Raw genomic sequence first — 27,995 nt, 5'->3', positions numbered from 1 at the left:
GTGGGGCGCCTTCGACGCCATTTCGTTTACCCCACAAAACTTGGGATGTTAATATTGTTATTACTATTATTATTATTGTTATTACTGGTAACAGGCAGGAAAAACCCTGGAGGGAGGGCCGAACACGTGTTTGCCATACAGATTAAGGTTGGAGGTATTTTACCTAAACTTTTCACCCCGGAACGAAACAAACATCGTTATTGTACCAGATTTGTGTTCGGCAAATATAAGACAACTGAAATGGGAGTTGCGATGTTAGAATCGTTGTAATATTTGGCATACATAATTCAATCCATGACTTCTCATGAGACGGGATATTCAGCAGCAGTTATTGGAACAAACAAAGGGTTCCTTCTGCAAGCAGATTGAAACTGTTTTTCGTGCGTTAAATTTATCATCAACGTAACTTTGAATTGGCAAGCTATCTGGTGCTGCAGATGAGTAATTACTGCTGTTCAAATTTGAATGCTTGCTGCATTTAATTCAATTCTAGAAACGAATTCAAAACACATAAAAGTGGAATCTTCTTGTAACTATTTTATTTTCATAGAAACTATTATCGTAAACTTCGCTGTGGATCACATTTTTCTATCGGGTAAAGTGTTTTTCGTAGAAGAAAAGCCAATCAATCGAACGGCTTGTACCTCCATCACAGCACGCCACATCGAACGACGATTAGCGTAACGAATTGAGGCATAATTTATTGGATCGAGAGTTGAGAAGGGTGCTCGAGTCGGTTCTCGGTACGCTAGATTTCACTGGACCAGTGCTGAAGCGTTTACGCCGTATCATTGTTCACTTTCCGTACGCAACCACCCTCCGGAGCGGAGAACCTCTAGAGGCTAATAAGTGAACAAAACGAAAACGGAAAATCTATAAAAAAAAAATAACGATCACCCTTTTTTCTGTCGTATTCTTTATCCTTTCTCACTTATATAGCTCAAATGTAGCATCTTTTTTCCAAAATAAACTAAAGGGGGTTCGTACCTGTTTTTGACATCGTCTAGACGCTTCCATCGGACTAACAACACGTGAAAATTTCGGTGCACATACCCTTCCTGTATCAAAGCACAAGCACAGAAGAAGATTTCAATCGTTTTGGGAAAATTTCAACGACTTGTGGATTGATATAGAAACTTATCTCCTCTGCCTGGTCGTGTCGTCGAGTCGCCCGAATTCGACCGTCTCCACCGGTCTCAGCACAGACCGACCACAAATTTAGTTGCGTCACGATGAATCACCCCGAACAGCTCGAACATTTTCCTTTTTATTTTTCGAGGAAGATCAAGGGTAATAAAAGCACTGCCGTCTAGTAGGCGTTTGCGTCCCATACGTGTATGTATGCATATGCACGTGTAGGTCGGGGACCCATTGTAGGGCCCGGTTAGATTCGAGATAAGGAATTCCCCGGTATCTTTGATTTTTATTACCCTTGACACTTTGCTTGCTGACCCGAGAATTGTCATGGCACACTGCACCCCAGACACCTTTCTACTCTTCGCCGGGAGGTGATAATTTCCCTTTCCAGACGTCTAATTTATTTGTGGTTGACGTTCGGAAATTAGTCAGGAATTTTCGTTCGAACCCAAGGAATAGTTATTTTTATCTAACCAAGCGGACAATAAATTGTCCGCAGTCAAAACAAAGACCCAACTCTAATGGACGCATTAAGATAGGAGACGGCAGACCACGTGCTTTATTGGCTGCATCAGAGAGAGAGGAAGGCTTCGTATCTAATTGGATGAGCTGCAGCTAATCCGAAAACTAAGCAATGGTTTTAACACCTTGCAAGTGGCGTAGTTCCCATTAAAAATATTGTGCCATCGTGATCGGGCAGCCAAAATGGACTTCCGAAGCAAGCGTTCTCACCACAGACAAGAAGATATCATCATTCAGTAAAAACCATTCAAGCGAAGAGGTTGTGTTTCGATTGTACTGGCTCGTGAGTTAACGGCTGCTACCGAGACAATTCTAAGCTTCAGGTAGTTAAACTGCCCATAGCAAACGCAATATTCGGGGCGTTTCCCGACTGGAAAGCTAGCAACGAAGGCCATCCCGTTCATACGCACAGAGGTGTAGAGACACAGAGGTGCGAGAGCATAGAAGTGACGAGTCACAGAGGTGCCATCGCATAAAGGTGCGAAGACGAAGGGGTGCAAAGGCACAGAGGTGCTAAAGCAACCCAGTGCTGATCTACCAGGTACCAGAATTTGTACGCTGCGTAGGATCAAAAGAGACGGCATATATCGCGAGGTGCTACACTGCAAGCATCGCATTTGATCGCCACCAAGAGCAAAAGCACTGTACCTGGGGTCAGGTACAGCAAGTGCAGTGGTGTTCACAACGACGGCAGAGCAACTGAGATAGCAGTAAACGACAGAAGACTGCCAATTGGAAACAGCAAAAGACTGCCAATTGGAAATCGTTGGAAGAGCTTCACGTCGTTCTTCACGATAAAGGAACAGAGACATCAGCTACAAGGTAGATTTAATTTAATTTATTTTTTATTTCTTATATCTGAAATTTTACTAAACATAAGTTTTTATTTTGGTATTATTAATTTACAAAAAAAATTTAATGTAATGGATGATCTCATGGAAGATCATCCGAATCCGATTCCGGATACTAGTAAAAGTTTAAATACTCCGAGGGCTAAACATTATCCACAGGGTACCACTGGGCCATGGATAGTCTATCTTCGAAAAAAAGAAAAGATTTTAAACTTGATGCAAATTACAAAGGATTTGACATCACATTTCTCTGAAGTTAAAGAAATCTGTAAGGTTAATAGAGATAAAATTCGAGTTGTAGTTAACGACTTGAAACAGGCAAACGATATTGTAACCTGTAAATTATTTGCTATTGAATATCGAGTTTACATTCCATCGAAGGAGGTAGAAATTGACGGTGTTGTGACTGAAGCAAGTCTGACAGCAGATGATTTACTTAAAAATGGAGTTGGCCGTTTTAAAAACTCCATGCTTGAGGGAGTTAAGATACTCGAGTGCAAACAATTGTACTCAGCATCTATTGTCGATGGAAAAAAGTCTTATCGTCCCTCAGATTCGTTTCGCGTAACATTTGCCGGATCTGCATTGCCTAGCCATGTCTATATCGATAAAATTCGTCTTCCTGTTCGGCTTTTCGTACCGCATGTTATGAATTGCACGAACTGTAAAAAATTCGGACATACAGCTACTTACTGTAGTAATAAGTCCAAATGTATCAAATGTCAAGGGCCTCATAAGGATAATCTTTGCGATAAAGATGTTGAAAAATGTGTTTATTGTGGGGAAAGCCCTCATGATGATCTTTCAGTGTGCGCTGCATTTAAGCTGCGTAAAGACAAAATGAAGCTTTCTTTAAAAGCACGGTCTAAGCGCACATATGCAGAAATGCTCAAAACGGTCATACATGTCTCCCCTTTGGAAACCGAAAACGGTTTTTCAAATCTTGCGGAGCCAGAGGAATCTGACTCTGACGGAAATAGTGAAGATACCTCGTTTGTCACTCCTCAAGGGTCTGTTAAGAGGAGATTAACAAACCACAAAATACCAAAAAAGACACCTAAAATTATACCTTCAAAAAAAGATCCCCGTGTTAAAGCTAAAAAGCCAAATTTAAAACCAAAAACTGTGCCTCCTGGTTTGTCAAATTCACAAACCAATCCAGGAACTAGCTCAAGAAAAGACAATAATCCAGTGGGCTCCATTTCACATTCACCAACAGGATTACTGAAATTTTCGGAAATTGTAGAATGGATTTTCGCTGCATTCAATATTTCTGAACCTCTAAAGACCATCATAACAGCATTCCTTCCAATAGCTAGAACTTTTTTGAAACAGTTATCAGCTCAATGGCCAGCTCTTTCAGGTTTTGTATCATTTGATGGATAATTTATCATCCGCCGCAAATGATTCAATCACTGTCCTGCAGTGGAATTGTCGAAGCATCATGCCAAAACTTGATTCATTTAAAGTTTTGTTGCATAGTCAAAAATGTGATGTATTTGCTTTGTGCGAAACATGGCTTACATCAAACATAGCCTTAAATTTTAATGACTTTAACATTATACGTCTCGACAGAGACTCCCCGTATGGTGGAGTGCTTTTAGGAATTAAGAAATGTTATTCCTTTTATAGATTAAACATTCCTTCGACTTCTAGTATAGAAGTTGTTGCTTGTCAAATAAACATTAAAGGAAAGGACATTTGCATTGCTTCGGTATATATTCCTCCAAGAGCTCAAGTTGGACAACGACAGCTTAATGAAATTGTCGAAGCCCTTCCTGCTCCACGTTTGATTTTAGGAGATTTCAATTCGCACGGAATGATGTGGGGTTCCGTTTACAATGATAGCAGATCATCTCTAATATATAATATTTGCGACAATTTTAGCATGACGGTACTAAATATGGGTAGCATGACACGGATCCCAAGACCTCCTGCACGTCCAAGTGCATTAGATTTATCTCTTTGTTCGACTTCAATTCGACTAGATTGCACCTGGAAAGTATTTCCTGATTTACATGGTAGCGATCATTTACCAATCATCATCTCAATTAGCAGTAACAAAGGCATTGCTAATTCAGTTAATATTCCATATGATTTGACAAAAAATATTGACTGGATTAAATACCAAAGTAATATTTCAAGTGTCTTAACTTCAATGGAAGAGCTTCCCCCACTTGAAGAATATGACTTCCTCGTTTGTTCGATTCTGGAGGCCGCAGAACAAGCCCAAACCAAACGATTTCTTGGTCCATCGTCTAACAGAAGACCTCCAAATCCTTGGTGGGACAAAGAGTGCTCAGATGCTAAACACGCGAAACAAAATGCTTTCAAGACGTTTTTAAAACGAGGAGGAGGAACTCCTCAGAATTTTGAAAAATTCTTGGTTTTAGAAACCAAGTACAAGAACATACTTCGGGTTAAGAAATGCAGCTATTGGAGACATTTTGTGGAAGGTTTGTCAAGAGAAACCTCAATGAGCACTCTTTGGAATACGGCCAGACGAATGAGGAATCGTAACGTAGGAAATGAGAGTGAGGAGTACTCGAATCGATGGATATTTGATTTTGCGAGGAAAGTTTGTCCAGATTCCGTTCCTACGCATAGCATTGTTAGGGAGTCTTCTTCAAATGATGATTCCATTGATAGCCCCTTTTCAATGATGGAATTTTCCATAGCACTCATGTCTTGTAACAATAACGCTCCTGGATTGGACAGAATTAAATTCAACTTGGTGAAGAATCTGCCCGACCTCGCAAAAAGACGTTTGTTGGAATTGTTCAACAAGTTTCTTGAGCAAAATATTGTTCCACCTGACTGGAGACAAGTGAAAGTTATCGCCATTCAAAAGCCGGGGAAACCAGCTTCCAATCACAACTCATATAGACCCATTGCGATGTTGTCCTGCATCAGAAAATTGTTCGAAAAAATTATTCTACGACGTCTCGACACTTGGGTCGAGACGAACGGTTTGTTGTCAGATACTCAGTTTGGCTTCCGTAGAAATAAAGGGACGAATGATTGCCTTGCATTACTTTCGTCTGACATCCAAATTGCCTTCGCTCAAAAGCAACAAATGGCATCTGTATTTTTAGACATTAAAGGAGCATTTGATTCAGTTTCCATTGATGTTCTTTCAGACAAGCTCCACCAACATGGACTCCCAGCGGTTATAAATAATTATTTGCACAACCTTTTGTCAGAGAAACGCATGCATTTTTCACATGGCGATTTGGCAACAATCAGAATTAGCTACATGGGTCTCCCGCAAGGCTCATGCCTCAGTCCGCTCCTCTATAATTTTTACGTGAATGACATTGACAGCTGTCTAGTAACCCCATGTACACTAAGACAATTGGCAGATGATGGCGTGGTTTCAGTTACTGGATCCAAAGCTATTGATCTGCAAAAACCATTGCAAGATACCTTAGATAAATTGTCCGTTTGGGCTGTTCATCTTGGTATCGAATTCTCTGCGGAGAAAACAGAGCTGGTCGTCTTTTCAAAAAAGCATGATCCCGCGCAACTTCAGCTTCATATGATGGGAAGAATAATCGAACAGGTTTTGACTTTCAAATACCTCGGGGTGTGGTTTGATTCCAAATGCACGTGGGGAGGACACATTAGGTATCTGATAACGAAATGCCAACAAAGAGTAAATTTTCTTCGAACAATAACAGGGTCTTGGTGGGGTGCTCATCCGCAAGATCTAATAAAATTGTATCAGACAACGATACTTTCAGTGATGGAATATGGATGCGTTTGTTTTCGTTCCGCTGCAAATTCTCATATTATCAAACTTGACCGTTGTTTGCGAATTGCTTTAGGCTGCATGCATTCGACACATACAATGAGTCTTGAAGTTCTGGCGGGAGTTCTTCCATTAAAAGATCGATTTTGGGAGCTTTCATCACGCCTGCTAATAAGATGTGATGTGCTGAATCCCATGGTAATTAATAATTTCGAACGACTAGTCGAGCTTCGATCTCAAACAAAATTCATGACAGTATATTTTAACCATATGTCACAGGAAATCAACCCTTCAAGATATATTCCTATCCGTGTCAGCCTCCTAAATGTACCTGACTCAACTTTATTTTTCGACACATCCATGCAGCGCGAAGTGCGTGGAATCCCGGACCACCTACGCTCTATGGAAATCCCAAAAATATTTTCAAGTAAGTTCAGGCATATTAACTCTGAGAAAATGTTTTACACGGACGGATCGCGAATGGAAGAAGCGACAGGGTTTGGTATGTTCAACAATAATGTTTCGGCCTCATTCAAGCTTCAAGAACCTGCATCTGTTTATATAGCAGAGTTAGCAGCAGTTCATTATAGCTTGAATGTAATCGTCACATTATCTCCAAACCATTATTTCCTCTTCACAGATAGTCTGAGTGCAATTGAAGCCATTCGCTCAAACGCTGCTGGCAAAAATGAACCGTTTTTCTTGGGTAAAATAAAACAGTGTCTGAACGACATATTGAATAATAATTATCTAATCACAATAGTTTGGGTTCCGGCTCATTGCTCCATTCCAGGCAATGAAAGAGCCGATATTTTAGCCAAACGTGGTGCTATTGAGGGTGAAATTTATGAGAGACCGATTGCTTTCAACGAATTCTATAGCGCGTCTCGCCAAAGAACACTTGCCAGCTGGCAAGCTTCTTGGGATAAAGATGATCTGGGTCGGTGGATGCACTCAATTATTCCGAAAATATCGACAAAGGCATGGTTCAGGGGACTGGATGTGAGTAGGGATTTCATTCGTGTGATGTCCAGACTCATGTCCAATCACTACACGTTAGATGCACATCTCCTTCGAATTGGACTTTCCGAGACTAATCATTGTGCTTGCGGCGAAGGTTACCGCGATATTGACCATGTTGTTTGGACATGCGTGGAGTTTCGTGATGTCAGATCTCAACTAATAAATTCCTTGCGTACCCAAGGTAGACTATCCAATGTCCCAGTTCGCGACATTCTTGCTTGTCGTGACCTTCCATACATGAAACTTCTTTATCATTTCATTAAATCCATTGGAGTTCCAATTTAAATTTTATTTTATGTTAAACTGTTTTCTCTTCCATGAGTTCAACCAATAGCCAACTATAGGATATTGAATATAAGTGGTGAACTGATACAAACAATCCTGAAATAGTTATAAGATCATGTACAAAATAAATGTATTTTATTTAATGTAATTAAAATAGCAACTCGCTTGATAAAAACAGTGTTTAGATTAACTAATGAGTACCAACATACTAATATGATATTCGAAATGTATTAGGTTTAAACTACTATGTATTGTGGATGCCACGGCGAAGAAAAACTTATGTATATTGCCTATGAAATAAACGTATTTATGAAAAAAAAAAAAGAAGATATCATGATTCGAAGGGGAAAAAACCAAATTGAATCAAACCAAAGTTTACGTCTGTTAGCGCCGTGCGTTGGCGTCTCCTCTATCAACATTTATAAAATACACACCAGCTGGAAAGTAAATATTATTAATTTCAATTTCATTTTTTTACGACCCAATGCTCTTTACATGCGCTGAAGATGCTTTCAAGTGTACAACGGATGATCTCCCGCGAGAAATTCCATTAGGAGCACAGCAGCACTGGTTGTGCGGAATGAAACAATCTGGTTCAAATACGTCGGTATAGCATCTATTCTCGGGGAAACGACGGACGCACGCGAACTGCAGCGCAATGGCCGGGGAATGCTCTTAGGAAAAACTTAGAATTTATAGATATGAAATGAGAATGGAAAACCCTCCGATCTGCCGTCGGATTAACCTCACTTGTGTTGGCAACCGAAGTTTCACTTGAATTCGATGTCGAAATAAATAGGTTAGGTCATAAATTAGTTTTAATCCGAAAGAGTCATAAAAACCTCACTCTACACTAATTGGGGTCCATTTGTTACTGCCACATGATAAATGCATATATTTGAGAGAGCGAGAGAGAAAAAAAACCCTCGACTTGAGCGAAGAATATCGTGGGATTAAATACCTAATCTCATCTGTAAATAATCAGGCTTGTCCCGAACCCATCAATGTGCCGGTGACAGCTCTAGTTCTAGCATACTGTTTATTTACATCACGGATTAGCATCGTTTTCTTGCATCAGAACTGGTATCCGACCGAGCGATCGGGATGGGGCAATCCGATGAGATCAAAGAATGCTGATGTGTGATGAAAAACCTGAGCTAACTGACTTTGAAGAAAAATAAACATTGCCAGCAATCGCGTGTTCGAACGATAGAACCCGGGTGGCGTTGTCCCTTTGCGAGGGACAATCGTCATCATCATCATCGTCTTCATAAAAACGAAGCCAATTAGTCACCGTGTTCGGTTGAGCAAACAAATAAGAAAATTTCGGTAAACATATCATCAATTCAACACGGGCGGGGTGTTTAAAAATATGTCATCATGAAAATTGCATCCATGTTTCCTTCTTTGTAGAAGCAACAAAGTAGGCCGAACAAACTTGCCATGCGAGATCAAGGTTACTACGGATACGGATTTCATTCGTCTCACATCGCAACCCGCTGTCACCCATTCGAACGACTGCAGATAACACCACGCTGAATCGGAAAATCCGATTGGCAATCCTTTTTCCTCCTGGGAACGCCTCCTGTCGAAATATTAATGGAAATTCTGACGATGCTACACGTGCTCCCCCATCCACTCTCGAAATCCAATCTCGAATGGTCCACGTTTCGTCTCGATCGATGTTGTATCACCTCACATCTGAAAACGAAGTGTAAATATGAACGTAACGTTGTAAATTTATTTTTCCTACATCATAAAACTAGTCGGGAAACGCAGACAAATAGGGAAATGAAACCATTTAAGAATTTAGTCAATCGGGTGTGAACCATGGATACAGGCTAGTCACTAGAGGTCACTAGTCTGACGTTCACTTATGGATAGGTGGTTCATACTCGTTTGGCTTTTGTTAAACAGTTGTAACGTTAAACGAAAATGAAAAATTATATTACTGTTCAAGCAAAGATACTGTTACATAAATTCAGACTTTTGAAATGCGAGAAATTTTACCAAAAAACTGAAATTTGTTGAGTTTGCAATTACAGGGTGCGCCACCTGAATCTGGTAAACGAAAAGATTCTTGAGCTGTACCCCGGTGAACGACCAAAAGGTTAAAGCCTTGGTAAAATGACCTGGGTAATATGACCGGCAATTTATGATAAAATTTTCAACGGTGTGAGATAACCATTAATGACTCTAGAATTTAGTTTTCTCTAACTTTTGAAAACAATTAGGAAAATTTTATCTGGTTCATTGCATTCAAAGTTCTTGAATTCGGTTCTTCCAGAAAAAGATATTTTTAAACGATTTTGCACTGTAATATTCGTGTCCGATTTTTATACTCAGTGTTTTTATCCGGGGTTTTCCACTCAAAGTTCTCCTGTTCGGTTCTGCCAAAAAAAATATGCTTTTAAACGATTTTTGCATTGCATAATTCGTATCCGTTTTTTGTCGTGAATACGACTTACTTTACTATGGGGTGCCTTTTCAAAATTTACCCTCTGAGAGAGTGATAAGTTTTTGATCGTGAATATCTTTTGTTGTATCTAACGAATCAACATAATTTTTACTACATGCCATCGGAAATATGATCACAATTTTATGATAAAATATTCAGTTGTTTGACATAATCTCAAATAATTCAAAATTAAACTTTTCTGAAATGTTTGGTATAAACGAGTGTCAAAGACGGTAATTCGTAAGGCGCGTTTGCCTTTCTCGTATTTTTAAAGCTCATAGCTCAGTGAACTGTGAAAGGATTTATATAATCTAACTACCAAAAGAATTGAAATTTTTCAATTTAAACGTGTAAAGAAAAAGCTTTGAAGTATTTCAATAGTACACTATTGAAAAACCTGTCTCATTTGACCCATGTCAACACCAGCCAATCAGAACGTTTTCTGAGGAAGAGAACAAAATATCTGCTTCTGTACAACAAATCGTTCGAGAAAATGTTCCGAAAAGTGTTTAATATCGTATTGAGTTCCACAATTTGGTCCTTTTGAAAGGCAGGAATGAATCCCGTACAGCATCCGGATAGTTTCTTCCGTTTCCGTTAGGACCGCCCATTAGTGAAAAAGCTGCAAACGAAATCCGGTAAAAACAAACCTCTTAACAAAAATTGGTTCAGTTTGGATTCTATCGCCACTGCGAGCAGATGTATTTTGTGTCGTTTGCAAAGCAAGTTTCGCTTCCGACAAGAGCGATTACGTCACAGCTGCCAGTCATTTGCATTGGTGAAAAAGCAACGGTGGAGAGCATTACACAAAATCAGCCGTTCTAATGGCTCTAAAAGTTTTTTATAGAACTATTAGGATTTCTTGCTCGCATATCAAAGGGAAATATCCTCAGTTTAGTGCAAATCTAGAACTGTTTGATTTGATTTTTGCACTTTTCGCTGTATGACATTCACAGTAATCTAGATCAAGTGAAGCATTCCTTGTTTTTGCGAAAAATGTGGAAAAGGGGAATGCTTGCATAATTCATACAATTGATCAACTAATTGATATTCGGAAGTGTTAAGGAACATGTCAGTTGTTTTCGTATTCACGACATCCAGTTATGTCTCTGACATTAACCACCCGCCTTTTTTCACACAGTGTTTTTATCCGTTTTTTTTTTGCATGTCCGGTTCGTCAAGAGAAAGATGCTTTTAAACGATTTTTGTATTGAAAGATTCGTGTCCGGTTTTTGCACTCAGTGTTTTATCCCGGTTTTCGGATCAGGATCATTTCGCCGAAAGCCATTTTACCGAAATCTTCATTAGTCTTAATATTGAAATTGGAATTGATTGAATTGATAAAAAAAGACAAATAAAAAATGACAATGTTTACTCCTTTCTTGTTGACCTACAATCTTACTTCTGATATGATCCAGAGACTTGAATAATTTTTGTAGGGTTATTTATGATCCTCAGAACGGAATTATTTTCACCCGACAAAAATGGCTTTCTGCGAAATGACCCACTACCGGTTTTCATACTTGAAAATACTCTAAAGCCGTCCAAATATCATTTATTAATCAATGAATTCCGTTTTTTGTAATCATTCTTCAATTTCGTTATTCCTTCACATACCTACTTTTCACTGCAGTATCTCGACAAAATGGCCGTGACTTGACCAGTTTTTGCTTCGAATTTCGGCAATAATTGACAAATTTAGGCCTCCTTAGATTAACGATAATAATGCAATTTACCGAGATCTTGGTAGTTCAGTTATCAATTTGACTTTGTTGGATATATCGATTAACCTTCTTCGTCTTTCTTTTTACGAAATATCAAAAAAATATTATTTGCATTGATCAGTAGTTATTCTTTTCTTTGGAGCCAGAAAACGGTTGAATTGTAGCATGAGTTTCAAAAAGAAAAAATCACATTGGTTGATTGGCGCGCTCATTTATTCTTCATTTTTTCACATACTAACAACGGGTGAAATTTTCTCGCTTGTCAATTTGTCAATTTCGTTGGCCCTTCCAACTAGCCTACTATGTTATATGAGAGAAAATGCGTAATGAATAAATTGAAGATTCCAGCCAACTCCTGCGCGAGTGCAGCGTAACCTTTGAATCAAGCAATGATGATGATTTTCAGATGTTGGCGTTTTTTTTTCAAATTTCTTTTCATGAAGATTTCTCGGAAGTGCGGGTCTCTCAGACAAATAGAAATAGGCAAACGATTTATTTATAAAGTTGCCCAATTGGCAGTTTTATAACCAAATCGTTTGCCTATTTCCATTTGTCTGAGAAAGCCACACTTCTTCCGATAAGGCATATCTTCTATCACTAAAATCAAATCTGAGCTGAGCTGAAGTAGACCGCCCGTAGTCGCACTTCATGATCGACCGAGTGAGTGAAAACGAACAATGAATCAAGAAAATGAAGCTTAGAAGTATCTAATCATTATCACCGTGCTCAACACATTTGATTAGATGGTCAATAACGACCACCGGCCACAACCAAAGGCAGGCCCGTACCCAGAATTTCATTTCGGGAGGGGCCCAAAGATTAAAAAATAATGTTACTGAAGATTGCTTATGTACCTAATTTTCGGTGTGCCTTTTACGGCTGTTTTTAACATACACTTTAAACTTTTCCACTGGAACTGATATTGTATTACATTTCATTGCGTTTACTGTCTTGTTATTTCGGTAACACATGTCTGAGACATTCTAAATAATTATATGTTTTTTGATTTCGGGAGGGGCCAGGGCCCCTCGGGCCCCCCCTCTGGGTACGTGACTGACCAAAGGCTTCTTCTTCGAATTGATCGAAAGCACGACCTGCTAACATACTTCGATGTTGAATGGTTGAAGTAGAAAAACACTAACTGGATTTTTAGCTGGCAACTCTTGCTTGCCTCATATTAATTTATGTCTACTTCCCTAACGAGTTCCAATGAAACTTCCATAGTTCCATTCCTGATTACTACCAGTCCAGTTAATGGTCGCTATTATGAACAGCGCCTAAATGACTTATATTCAATGTTACGCAAATTTCACACTTCTATCCTTCCAATTAACGTGATTCACCCACTTGCGTTTGATTTTTACATAGAAACCCGACAGAATATTACATTCTAAACGAACAATATTGCTATTAAACGATGTTTAAACTCTGTATACTCTGATACTATGATCACACTCTCAGAAAATAGCACGTTTTAACGAAGGTAATTTAAAGTTAAAACCGAACTGCTCACAATTGGATTGGAAATTGATTACAAGCAAAGTGCAAACATATTTATGACGCAGAAATTAAGCACTTGTGCTGCGCTTTTTTATTAATCAACGATTCGATACAGGTACTTTTGATGAATATATATCCGTAGAACATGTAGTTCGATCTTAATTAAATCATAAAAGCATTGGACATGTTACATCATTTTCGTCAGAATCTTAGAGAGTAGTTTGAATATCATAGTATTTTCTTTGATTGTGTTTGAAGCTGGTATTGTTGCACGTATTCTTATGTACCAAACTTCAAACCTAGGTTTCAGCAGCCATTTAAATAGTATATATCTTTCTACAAGTTCTACTAAGAATTGATTGAGAAATATGTCGAAACCGGAATTTCACATCGAAAAGTAGTAATGTATACTAAAGGCTAATAATATATTTCTTTATTTTACAGATATAAATTCGGACTATAAAAGTTAGAAGTCTGGGAAGAGGCCACGATTCACAAATTTACGAATCGTCTCTTAATGAAAAACCAGTGGTCGAAAAACCCATTAATCAACGAGCTTTTTTCAATTCGATTGATAAATTATTTATGGGGAACAAGAAATGAATGGATTTTACTGTACAAAGGCCAAATCGAAAGTGATCCCTCCGAAGGACCGATGAGTGGCTCTTTTCTCTTTTCTGAAAGGCAGAAATCATTATTTTTTTCTGAACTACTTTTACTAAACTTTACTTACTTAGTGAGATTGTGAATTTTCACTCTTATTTCTTCAGGTTCTACAAAAAGCCTCTTTTACCAAGGTCATACTTTATTTCTTCGTAAATATGGCTATTCTTGCGGCTGACGCGCAGTTCTGATATTCTATCTGCCCACAACTCCACCAGCAATTCTATGTGGGCTTGGCTCCAGTGAGTTTTTTTTAGATTTTTGTCGACACGGTTCCGCTGTTTTATTCTAACTTTGTTCAATTTTTTCAATCGGATCCATTTTCACTTTCCTTCACTAAAAACTGATTTGAAGGATTTGTTTTATGATGATTGCATGGTTACTTTGATTAAAATACGGGTTCGACACAGGCTTGTCAATCGACACATTCAAAATTGACAGAAAGTGCTGAGAGGATTGTTATTGACTGACGATTATGTCGTGTTTTTTTTAGGAATACATGTTTTAATGTGATGTTTTTTGAATATGAAATAACGTGATGGGAAAACATGAAATCGGAGTTATAACAAATACAAATAAGAATACCCCTAAGTCCCATATAAACGAATCGCCAATGTTTGGTTCACAGCATGAACAAGTAAGCCTAGCAAATATCTCCCTTTCGTTGCGATAGCGTGAAAATGTGAAAAGAGATCGTTTCTGGCAACACTTTATGCTAGTTGCTACGGTGCAAAACAAACTTGTTTGTTTATCGTTGCCGTATTAAACTGCAACAATCAGTCTAAATATCGCCGGCTAATAAACCGAGAAGCTTCCGAAATGGTGAGAAGTGGCTTAGTAGAGGGATGTGACACACGAACAGGGTCATCCGAAATTTCGCTCCATAGTTTTCCTAAGGATCAAAATATGTAAGTAATATGTTTACATATTTTTCACTATAATAAACAGTAACTATAGTGAACTTGTTCTTACCCTTCAGTGTTGCTAGTTTTACAGAAAATTCGTTAAAGTACATTGTCACTCTGACAGTGTATCATGAGAATGTATCGCACGATGCAAAATGTGTCCTTGAAAATTTGTCGGATTACTCCGTATTATAATTTGTATTTGGTTATAACATGTTTTAACGCGTAGTATGAATTTCATTCAAAAAACACATTTCATTTCGAAATAATACTATGTTCACACCTGCACAAAATAACATGTTTCAACGTTAATAATATAAAATTAAAACCGAACTGTTCACACTTGGATTACGTAATCCGCATGACATATTATTTGTTATTGAGTTTGTTTAGAAACAAACTGCAAAAATGTCCACCACGCAGAAATCAAGCACTTGTGTGTGTTGAATTTTCATCCCTCTTCAAGAGAGAGAGAGTTCCGGTTGATCTTTATTTTTTTGGGGTTCGGAAATTTCGTAGTATAGTTTGTAATACTTCGGAATAGGAATATCTACAAAGAAAGAATTAAAGATAGCATTTCCGGCTTGAAGAAGCGTGGTTTTCCACGATACCTCGAAGCAATTGGTATTACTATTAAGTAAATCGCTTTTTTCTGCTCATAAAAAAGCCTTTTTTGGTCATACGTTGGTTTCAAATATTTATGTCACGTTAATAGCCGACGTCTCGAAGATTTATTGCATCGAAACGTTAATTATTTAGGTAAAATAACTATTTTTAAACAACAAATGACCAGAAGTCATAATACAAAAAACAAAACGGTTGTACCAGTTTCCAGTTTTATTTCATTATTATTACACGGCTACTTTGATGCAAAACAGATTCGACAACAGCTTGTCAATTGACACAGTCGAAAAATGACGGCAAATGCTTGTAGGGATGTGCTCGACTGACAATTATATCATGTTATTTATGGAAAAGATGTTTTATACTTTGTTCACACCGGTAGAAAATAACATGTTTTAACGATAGTAATATAAAGTTAAAACCGCACTGTTCACACCAAGAAAAGTGGTTGGACCTATCTGCGTTGCCAGGTCATTTTTCCAAAAATCTGTATTCGGCTCAAAAATCTATCTGTACCATATCGGTATTAGAACCTCTTCTACATAAGTAGTAGAAAATGTCACCACGACCAAGACAACCTTTTCTCATGTCTATTCAAGCTAAAAACCAAAATCGGTACTTATCTGCATGATCCGTGAGTTATCGGTATTTTGAGAGTACATATCTGTATTGTGGTATAGAGGTCAGAAATCTGTATAAATACCGAGAAATCGGTATACCTGGAGACGTTTGTACCAGTTTTCAGTTTTGTTTTATTAGGATTACAAGGCTACTTTGATGGAAAACTGCTGTTGTTGAACAGCTTGTCAATTGACATAGTCGAAAAGTGAAGGAAAATGCTAGCAGGGTTGTGCTTCACTGACAATTATATCATGTTATTTCGGGAAAACATGTTTTAATGTGACGTTTTTGATTATGAAATAACGCAAAAGGAAAACATGTTATTTAGTTTAAAACATGAAATCAGTGTTAAAACTCGTTTTAACTCATAGTGTGAACATAGTATCAGAACTAATAAAAGTAATTTTCATTGACGAAAATGACGAGAAATCCATGTCCAATCAATGACATAAGTGGGACAGTAGTTTCAAAATTGTGTTTTTTCTTTCATTTGCCCTTTCAGTCATTTGAAGCTTTCAGTGAAAATCCCATAGTATGCAGTGTCGATAATCAACCGAAGCTGAGAAAATGGAAAATGACAGAAAAAGGTTCCACAATAACATTTACCTGTTGGTGCTCGAATTTGTAGTCGTTTTGGTTTCCAAAGAGACAAGCGTCACAGATTTTCAATACATCGATGAAAGAATGAGAATTGAAATTCTGCTGATGCTCCCTGAAGACGTTAGTTTGGTCTCGTCTTGTCATAGAGGGAAGAGTGACGTTGGCAATTATTCTCTCTCATTTTTTCAATGAGAAACGAAAATGCTTCGTCTCTCTTCGTTTGTTCTGGTGTCTAAAATATTGAAAATGATGCTGTTTTTTGGATTGGATTGTTTCATTGAGAATGCGTGACAACTTTAAGCTCTGCATAGTATAATGCAAGAGTGAAAAAAAGTGTTGACCATTTTACACGGCGCCTACTCCGATCGTTTTATCACATAAATCAAATGGGTATGTTAACTGATAGTTTCCAAATTCATCCTTAATTCCAAATATATATATGGGACAGAATTAAATCATACGTTTGAAAACAACACGTACACAATTTTTACCCATATTTGTAGGGTTTTGCCAACTGCATTCGTTTAAATTCAAGTTAGTTGAAAAACAATCTCGTGGTAAACACGCCGATTGGATTCTTCAATTAGAGGATAACAGATTTCTTGTAATGATGATTAGGGCCTGGTAGAACAATGAACATTTCAGATTAGGGAAGCCTTTCCAAAAACAAAAACAAGTACAAACTGCGAGCAACAATTACCAGCACTTTTTAATCCTATGTACATCCTTACTGCCGCTCTGTCACGCCATATATTTACCAACAGAACAGAAAAGTGCGTCCCGAGCACTGCTCCAAATTTGAAGAGTGCACGTGACGGAACATCGCTCGGAGCATCGTTCCACTAATTGCAAACAGTTGAAACTCGAGAGATTCCATAATCAAGTTATCAAATAATTAATCATACTTTGTCTGGCTGAATGCCAATACATTTTTCTTGGAAAAGTTGATGAAAAGAGAACACTGCGTCTGGCAGGTCATACGCACAGGCCGCTCGAAACCGACATTTGTTTATATTTTCCCTTTCGTTGCGCACTTCGACTTGCAGCGATGTGGTGGTACAATCATTTAATTTAAAAATAACATCTGATCCTATCATTATTTATTTTCTCTTCATCGTTCAAGTAAACATAGCTACTTGAGCCTAATGGACCGCTCCTTTCTGGCAGGGAACCCCGGTCCCTTCCGTATGAAATTTCAGTGCAGAAAAATTGTTCGCATAACAATCGATTCCTTTTCCTTTTAGCAAAACCTACTCGAAATTGAAAAGAGGATATAGAGACCAAGAGACCACTTAGACCATGTTTTCCCCTACAGCCGCCGGTTGGCTTTGTTTTGTTGTTGATGCAGTTTGAAATGCTGTGTGTGCAATACCCTTCGATTGATTCCCGTTCTGCTTTTGGGCTGAATGGATTCGAAAGGACCACCACAGCTGCTCTAAAGTGGCAACCTCTTGTTCTCTATTATTATTGCCGGGCTAAATAGATTCGAATCGAATCGATTCATATTTCCACAATTTATTTGGACCGCGCCTTCTTGGACGTCTTGCTTCATTTCGCCGTGAACGGGAACAAACTCAGCTGCTGCACTTCCCAGCATCGGCTTTTAGCGTCACCGACCGTCGTCGTCGTCGTCGTCTTTATGGTGTCGTGGTGGCACTTCGAAATCTTACCTTTGTATGCTTACACACTTTACACAATAACGAACCGTATAGGCAGGAATATTTTTATTTGCTTACCGCAAACATTCTATTCCCTAAATCTATTTCGAGGAAGCGCCTTCATCAAATTTCGCTTTTTTGCTATGCACCGCACGTCCCATCATCATTCCGTACCGAAAGGAATGCTGATGCCCCTTTGTTCGATTCTGTCGATTTTCTTTCGGTGCCAGTTTCCGCCGGGACTCGGGCTTTTCACGTGCAAGTCTCGTTCGTCCGTTTACTTGAACGGCAGTAGGCCTTGAGCCTAGTTCGGCCAAGTAATGCATTTTTAACCTTCTTTCCCCCCCGCCAAAGAAGGTACTACACTTCCGCGGTCGGTAGCCTAGGCAAGGCACTCATCTTGTTGAAATGTTTCATTGTGAGGACGATCGAACCACCGGAACCCTTCGTGGCAGGAGAGACCAAAATAAAAAGCTGCACGTGGTACCGCGATACAACTATACGATTCGGTTTTCTTCGTTGGGAAAAAAAAGAAAGATTTTATTCCTACCGGTTCCTGGTATTGTTCCATCTTCCAAAAGTCAATCAACTTTAGTTATCCCCTTGCGTGTGGCGTAAGGTATTCTTCTACGGTTCTCCTAGCCATCCGAATCAGTCAGAGGGTGAATTCGTTTCCAAGCTGTGGGATGATGAGGCAATAAAAAAAAACTACGAACGGAAAAAGCTGCATGATTTGATTGGGTTGAGTTTATTTTGACAGTTTACGTTTCGTAGATAATTTGATCGGATGTTTGCACCTTGTTTTTTTTTGTGCTGCAGAAATTGCTGACATCGTCTTATTGAGATATAGTTCTTGTTAGCCTCGGGGTTTTACAATTGGAATTAGGCCTGTTTCCAGTGGTGGAATTGTATTTATTTGGATTTATTATATTTTTTTAGATAAAGTTAGTTGAGCAGTACGAGTAAATATTCAAAACAACTTAAATAATAATCAGTTTTTCTAACCTATAATGTATTGCTTAGTTTGTAGTTAGTCTTTCTGAATTTCGACCGAGAAAAACACCAAGTCTTGAACTAGTTCAGCTTCAATAGACAGTAGAATTAGGTCTGTCTTGGCCCGTACTTGCGATCAACACGATTTATACCCCTTTCAAAAAGACCAGTCTGCAGCGGGAACATTAAAAAAAAATCCGTAAAGCAATGTCTGAATTTGGATAAACAACACAAAGATTCCACAAATAACTAGCGCGGAACGTAAATTTTCCGTGTTTAATAAGGAATCTTAGAGTTGATAGTTTAAATGAATACTCTATGAATAGCCTCTTTCAAGTCTATTTATTTTATTATCAAAAAATTTAAACTTTTGTAGAGCTTTTGATAGTACTAATTGTACACTCCGAAAATGAAGCACAGACTAACAGACATGACAGTATGAGTAAATTCTTATGAAAATAATTTTTCGTGATGCACTAGTTCCATCTATATTGTACTGCGCGAACTATTTACTATCTGTACACCCCTTGTGTTATGTAAAAGTTTTTTTTACTAGTTGGTTTCCCCTCGTTTGTCAACACCGATCAGCTGCTTGCAGGGATGCCTGATTTCATCAAAATATTGGAAAATGAATCGTCACTATAAATTATTGGATTACGTTGATAATATATTTAACTTTTTCGCGATGTTTTAAGGTAACCATTTATTTGACTCAACGTTGTTCATCTAGACTATTATTTATTGTGTTGGTAGTTTTCACCCGAAATTAAATGACGGCAGACCAGAAGCAAGTAAATATTGTAACAAAACGGGTTCGATTTTGTATTGCGTAAGAGGATGAGAAGTAGGCACAATTATGTATTTAGTTTTGGCAATATGTATCCTGCATGAAATTCGCATGGAAGTATACAAATCAATACATTACAGGTAATTCTGTATGAATGGCAACTCTGTTGGTAAATGAAAAAAATAAACACAGTCTAGATGACAGACAGGATGTTTTTGATAAGGTAACGTGGCGCCATCATGACACATGTGAGTACTGTCCCGAATAAAGGAATATTCGAAATGACCGTTAAAATGATTGAAGAATCTAATTTGAGTGTCCTGTCTGTTAGTCTGTGAATGAAGGTTAGTCCAAAAATTTTCATCTTCAGACAAAGGTGTTCTTTCATTTACCTATAACTCGTCGTCATTCTGAGCAGACAAACGAGTTTGAGAAAGACTTTTAAGTCCTAATCCTGTATGATGTACTAAGATCTCCCAACGATAAGAAGTGTATCAAAAATAAGCTATCCAAAAAAATTTTCTTTCAAATTATGATAAAAAACGATATTTTATTCAAACTAAAAATTGATTTTTTTGTTGTACGACGTTAAACTTGAGCATAATGGAAACCGGATGAAATTTAAGTTATTCCTTCACGAATTTTCGAACTTTTGATCGAACGCTCTTCATCAAGTTCCGAACATCGCATTTTTTTGACGCTTGAGCCCATTTTTTTTTTAATTCCTGCATGTTCCCAGCTGCCTTACCAGTCTTCTTGAAGACCCTCTTAACGATTGCCCAGTAACGTTCGATGGGTCGAAGCAGAGGGCAATTTGGCTGATTGATATTTTTCTCAACAAAATTTATACCCTTTCCCGCAAGCCAATCGAGAGTGGTTTTGCCATAGTGAGCCGACGCTAAATCCAGCCAAAACAGTGAAGGTGTACTATGCGTCTTATATAAAGGCAGCAATCTCTTCTGGAGACACTCAGATCGATAGATTTCTGCATTTATAGTGTAAAAAATGGTTGACTTCAATCCACAGCACCATATTGCTTGCCATACCAGTACCTTTCGACCGTATTTCTTCTCTTGAATCGACCTGTCCGCATTGCTCACATCCTCCCCAACGACGACAGTAAAGTATTGTGGACCTGGAAGGGTTTTTGAGTCCTCCTTCACATAATCGTCCAGCAAAACGCATGCATCCGAACACTGCAGAAGATGCGAATACAAATTCTGGACCCTTGTTTCTGCTCGCCTCTTCTGTTCTACACTTTGTTTCGAGATTTTCTGCTTCTTGTAGGTCTTCAGGTGATTTCGTCTCTTGATACGCTGGATCATTCCGACATTCGTTCCTGCTTTTTTGGCCAAATCACGCATTGACATGGATTTGTTCCTCATGATTAGAGATACCACTTTCTGGTCCAGTTTCGGGTTGAAAGAACCGGGTTTTCTGCCTCTTCCTGGTAGCTCATCCAAAGAATAGTGTTCCCCAAACTTAATAATGATGGTTTTAACACTGGCATGATGAATTCCAAACCGGCTCGCCAATTTTCGCATAGTAATACTCTTCTCACTAAGCCATGTGTTCAGAACCTTCATGTTCACTTCATTTACAATACGCGACATTTTGAAAACGCAGAATTACAAGTAAACAAACGAAAACTGACAGCCAAACGCACAGCATGCTGTGATCTGAGCATAAAAAGCGTTTTAAAAAACGTCTGAATCAGAAGCGAAGATCCGGAAATAAGCCGTCAGGTCAACGAGAACGAATCAAAATGTCTCAGTGCGAGACGTAAATAAAACGTTGCATATGAGCAAGATTTTCGTGCAGTATACCTAAACTCGAGCTAGACTACATACGTTTAGGGTTAGGAAGTCCTCAAATCGTGACGAGAAATAGAATATTGTTGCAGAGTAATCGTTCCCGGAAATTGTACGAAACCACACTACTGTGTAATGGATGACGAGATATATGTGAAGGTAGGCTTGTACTAGCTTTCAGGAAACATGTATATGACTACCAAGGATAAGTGGGATGTTTCCTAGAACTCTGAATGTACTAGTAAAACGTGGAGTTTACTTCGTTACGGCAGGAACCATGAAAGGATAGGTGCATTTGAAAGAGTTTTAAAAAATGCGAATAATTTAGATATCCAAGTGATATTATTAATTTTAATAAATACTTGTAGTAATTTTATAGTGTTACTTTGTAAATTTTGCTTAAGAAATTTGAACTCTGCAAAAATTTACTGATTTTTCCAGTATAGAATTTCATCATCGAGCTGTTTCATTTGGGCGTTAATCAACACGGCTTTGAACGACAGTTCATACTTTCCAACAACTAGTGTTAGTTTTGTGAAAATTTTCTGAAAAATTCATGAGCTTCGAAGCGCACTTTTCAGGTTTTTTTTTTCAATCTCGAAACCCTTCACTAGTAAAAGTGACTAGTTGTTTTACCACTTCTTCCAAATGGTAAACATATCGATCTTTTACTTTTTCAATAGATTAAATAATCACGACGTTGGACTTCTCCTTTTTCAAGGTACATTGAAATAAACATTGCTTGAATTTTTAACATCCTTTATTTTATAGTTGACCGCTCATAGTTACGTAATGCCGTGTTTCTTAAGCTATATTCCATACAGAAAGATTACTACCCACATGAAGTATCCGCATCTTCTGTTGAAAGGAACTCAACGGCGTTTCATTTGTATCTGCATCTTGTGCTAAAGAAAGATTTTATTTTACTCCTTCGTTATTTTGTGCTGAAGTATAGCCTAATTCTGGCTAAAAACTAAAATATATTGAAAGAGAGAAATTACTAACAAGTACTTACAGAAGATGACACTTGATGTTTACTGATCATCGTTTATTCATTCTCTTGAACTTATTACAGTTGTCATTAATTATTTTTGGAATTTTTATCAGTAAACCATCTTATTTTGAAGATTCTTGTGCCTTTTTTGCGATATTCGGCGACGCTTAGTTTTTACCGTTTACTACTAGTTGTTAATAAACAAATAAAATTTAGAATCTCGACAACTATAATTTAAAATTTCTGTGGATATGACAAACATCTATTTTTTTCAATCTTGACAAAAATTGATTTTTTTTTTTCGAAAAATTGGATATGATTAGAAAAAAAATTCTATTTCCAAACGAGAAGTGAAATTTTAAATAAATTTTTCAAACGATTGATCAGTTTTACAAGCACTCTCAGAGCTAATAAAAGTCATTTTTATTGACTCAAAATAGACGAAAATCACGAGAAATTACTGTCACTCGAGAGCGAAATCCATATCCAGTCAATGACATTTGCCCTTTCAGTAATTTGCAGTTTTCAGTGTAAATCCCATAGTACGCAGTGTCAATATTCAACCGAAGCTGTGATAATCGAAAATGAAAGAAAAAGGTTTCACAATAACTTTTACCTGTTGGTGTTCGAGTTTGTAGTAGTTTTGATTTCCAAAGAGGTTCTGGGATATAATTACTTCGATTTGTCATCGATGAAAGAATGACTATTGAAATTCTACTGATGTTCCCTGAAGACGTTAGTTTGGTTTCGTCATGTCATAAAGAGTGACGCTTAAGAAAACTGAAATTGACAATGGTAGTTTCATCAAACATACACTTTTCATGAAACTGTGTTGGTTGCGCGCTTAGTAACGACGATTCGAGCAAGCCTCATAAAAATCAGGTTCGAAACTGACTCGATTTTCAGTTCACAGCCACGTTGAAATTAAGTTCGAAACCAGTTTCCAACAAACGGTTTGACAGCAGTTAGTGTGGAAACTGGGTTAGGTTGGGCCAAATACAAATAATAATACGCCCAAGTCTCATAACAACGTATCGTCAATTTTTGGTTCACCAAATGATCAACTTAGCCTAGGCCCTTTCTTTTTTAAACCTTGACAGGTCGTAGTTACCAAAAGATACACTTACTGGCAACATTATTTGATATTGCTATGGTAATATTTGTTTGCTTAGAGATCCATAATAAATAAGAAGTCACTTCAAATTATCTCAAAGAATGGCAATGTCCATCATAAAATCAATTATTTTGAGCTCTCTCTTTCCAACTATGGTAGTCGTTGTCAAGCATCGAACTTGGATTTGTTTTCTTGAACGATCGACGAAAGAATAAAAGTTACCATAATCATATTTGCACAAAGATTTTATATGAACTTTGTGATAGTCCATACGAATGCGTGTCTTTTTCTTTTAAAACCGCCAATATCAGATATTGACTGGTAGGAATGCGATGTCCCATTCTTTTTTTCTTAGATTTTTACTCGGCTTTGTGTTCTGAAAGCCTTGAAACTCATACTTCAGAAACGATCGTTTTCGCTAATAAGTCTGATGAAATATGCAAGGTAAAAAGGGTCTTGTTGCCAATTGAGCTCAATAATGTTGATCATCTCGAGTTTAGATGATGATTTCAATGATGCTGACTGTTTTGGATTGGTTAAAACCATTTCTCTCCGGTGTAGTTTTGTACATGAGCGTATGTTCGGGATATTTGTATACATTTTTATCCAGTTTACGTTCGATTCAATTTTTCAACTGAGTCAGGCATGAATAAACCCGCACAAAAAAGCTATTCACGTCTACTGTAGAGTTCCGGCAAAAAATTAATCGACTAGAACACCAGACGATCAAAGAATTTACCACCAGTGATAAAAAGTTCAGTCACTTCGGATGTAATAAACTTAGCAAAACTAATTATTTTTCAAGTTCTAGATGGAGAAAATTTGGTTTAATTACGTTTTGTATTATTAGATGAGGGCTATGACTTTGTGTTACGGTTTGTTTTATTGCAGATATGTTGTTTTAAAACATACCCTATACAATTTTCTTTGGCATTTCAATTAAACCGCGGATGAGCTTTTGGCTAATTGCCTATCTCAAACATCTCAAAATTTGAGTTCCTTCCTTCGTATCCTAAATGCAGAAAATCATTTCTTGTTTTTACTAATTATTGAAACCTATAAAAACATTTGAATGAGATTTATGGGAGCGTCCAGTCTCCATTATTAAAAAAATATAATAATAAACAGTATCCATGGAGAATTGATTTTCAGCATTCAGCGTTGCTAGGTCTACAGAAATTTCATCAAACTACACTGTCACTCTGATAGTGTACCATAACCGGTGTACTGCATAGTACAAAACGTGTCCACGAAATATCATCAGAGTATTTCGTATTATAATTAATTATAATTAATTATTATAATTAATACAATGAGCAAACTTATTTCCACCGATTTTATTCAAATGGATAATCATGCAAAAAATCTTGTGTTGATAATTTCAACAAAATTAGTCACCTAAAACAGGGTTTTAGCTAGGAACTTTTATATTAAATTTGGTAATTCGGGTCCGGGTCGGAATTACAGTTGAAGCATTTGAAGTCGGCAAGGATCTACATATCATAGTTGTCCCATTTTACATGGAATTAGGCGAGTTGTAAGAGCCAGAATAATTGGAATCCGAAAATTTGGTCTGCTGTGAAGCAGAACCCATCGTTTGTCGGAACAAGTCAGTTCAGATTTTCCTTCGTTCACAAACTGCTTGCCGAATAAGAAAATTATGGCAAAGCCACGGTAGAATAAGTTTTGAAAAGAAAATTTTCACCTTAGGTACGAAAGTTACATTTATTGTAGAAACCCTACACTATAAGAACGGCTAAAAGTTTAACAACTTCAAACCCAATAGTCACCATGAATCACGAGGTTCGATGAAGGATAAAAGAACACCCCTTCTCACAGAAAATTGAACCAAAACTAGTTTTCAGTTATCCTTCACCATTCTGCCAAAATAGCACTTAATCATTCCTCTGCCTTTGCGCTCTGTTTTTCCCTTCCACAGACAAACTCACGTGCCATTAATTCACCAACCGAAAGTGCCAAGGAACACAAACTTTTCCAGCAAGCGGAACCGAATGACGGAGGAAAAAAGTCCAGTTCAACCCCCGAGCTCGACCGATCGTCTCCCAAATTACGGCTCAGTGCGGTGCAGTCCGTCCTCCCGTCGGCCGATAATTACAAACCACTCGCCAGCAGCCCGACAGTGACCAACCCCAAAAGGCGCACGACTACCGCCACCACACTCACCTGCAAGGCTCGGATCTACAAGTGTATCAAGAGGATGCTGAAAAGGAGCAACTTTTCCAAAGAGCAAAAGGTTCACCAACCACAACAACAGCAACAGCATCAGCAGGTGCGGGATAAATCAAAAGTTGACTACAGAGAGATTAAAAGTCTGCTTGAAAAGGAAAAACCGTCGCTGGATTACGACGTCAATCTGGCGAAATGTGTGGATAAACCAGCCTTAGTAAGTTACCTTTTGAAACGTTGTTAGTACGGCTAACTAACTAATAATTCCTTTCTGTTTTTTTCCTCCTTTCTTCTACCTTCCCTCAGATTAGAAAAATCGCTTTGAATTTGATGAAATCAGCCGAAGACGAAGGCAGATCTCTAGTGATAACACCGGAACAGCTTTCGGAAACGACGTCCGTGCAGAGCAATCTCGACCAGAAAGCCGAATACCAGAAGCTCTGCAACGAATCGTGGTACCACGAGAATCTACCGCGGGACCTATCGCTGGAACTGCTGACCAACAAAACCCCCGGCCAGTTCATCGTGCGCAAAAGCACAACCCAACAAGACTGTTACGCTCTCTCGTTGCGCGTACCACCTCCAGGACCAAAAATCGCCCACTACCTGATCGTACGGACGGCGAACGACGGTTACCAGATCAAGGGATTCCACAAGGAGTTCACCTCACTGCGTGCCCTCATCGTGCACCACTCGGTGATGCCGGAGTCACTTCCGGTGCCGCTGGATGTGCCACGGCCCGCCAACCTGGCTGTGAAAACTAAATGCGAAGATGACTACGATACCGTCTTCGATTTACCGGAAACGATCAGTGCGTGAAGACTACATCCTCGTGTGCTCAAAATTACCAACTAATTACACGTTAGGAAACTTTTACCAAAACCTTATTGTTACCTACGACCATAGTGTGTAAGCTATTATTAGCTATATATATTACATAGAGAAATATAAATTATTTAACAAAAAATTAACAAAGATCGGTCTGGTTTGCCTTTCCTTTATCCGTGATCACCTTCCAAGCGCAGACAAATTACCCGATCGGTCAAATTATCGTCCGCCCACTTGTTTCGGTCTGGCAAAGTGTACCGCAACAACAATCAACCCTCAACCGAAATACGGTGTAAGCAAAATCATTCGTGATCCCCTCATTATGGCGAAGACACCCTGTCATTAAAATAGGATAAAACTGGCGCCATCGACGTTGTCACTGACCGATCCGACGGCTAGTCCATAAGAAGATTTCGAACGAGAAATGATAATAAAGAGATGAAAGATAGAAAAAAAAACCGGAAACCACAGCCACTGAACCTAGAATTCATCGAGAATGTTTGGGTTTGTATTTCGGTCTAATTATTTCAACAGTTTCACAACATGGAAACAGCCTGTGTTTCCGAAGGGGGGTTAATTCAATTTTAATTGATGACAATTTTATGATTTGGGTAAACCTCTTCCGGCTGTGTCCAAAAAATAATATTTATAAAACATTAGTATTAGTATTTATTTTGCCGATCACACTGTGCCACAAAAAAGTGAATATACTTCAAAAGTGACATGGTAGAGATTGTCTATCTGGTCGAACACAACACAAAACCGTGTTAGAAATGTTTGTAACACCCTAAAAATCTTTATTTATATTAAAAAACAGTGTTTCGGTACTTTTTTCGATTAAAATTTCTAGGGTTTCCTCCAACAATTTCTAAATTTTCGGCTTTTGTTTTGTTTTTTTTTTTACGAAAAAGACAATTTTTTTACTTAAAAAACTAAATTTTAGTAATTTGAAAAGAAAA

The 27,995-nt window shown here is 38.0% G+C and overlaps 1 protein-coding gene across 1 annotated transcript in view; it reads left to right on the top strand.

Moving 5' to 3' along the window:
- Positions 1–27,146, top strand: part of LOC131429535 (uncharacterized) — a 46,305-nt gene extending 19,159 nt beyond the window's left edge. The window contains exons 2-3 of the mRNA XM_058593720.1: positions 25,961–26,425; positions 26,515–27,146. Of these exons, the coding sequence (XP_058449703.1) occupies positions 25,961–26,425; positions 26,515–27,027 (978 nt within the window). The 3' untranslated portion in view covers positions 27,028–27,146. The remainder of the gene's footprint in view (positions 1–25,960; positions 26,426–26,514) is intronic.
- The last annotated feature ends 849 nt before the right edge of the window (positions 27,147–27,995 follow it).

The sequence above is a fragment of the Malaya genurostris genome, chromosome 2 (genome assembly GCF_030247185.1).
Source record: "Malaya genurostris strain Urasoe2022 chromosome 2, Malgen_1.1, whole genome shotgun sequence".
Taxonomy (NCBI): domain Eukaryota; kingdom Metazoa; phylum Arthropoda; class Insecta; order Diptera; family Culicidae; genus Malaya; species Malaya genurostris.
The sequence above is the reverse complement of the archived record's forward strand: the minus strand, read 5'-3'. Positions and strand labels throughout refer to the sequence as shown.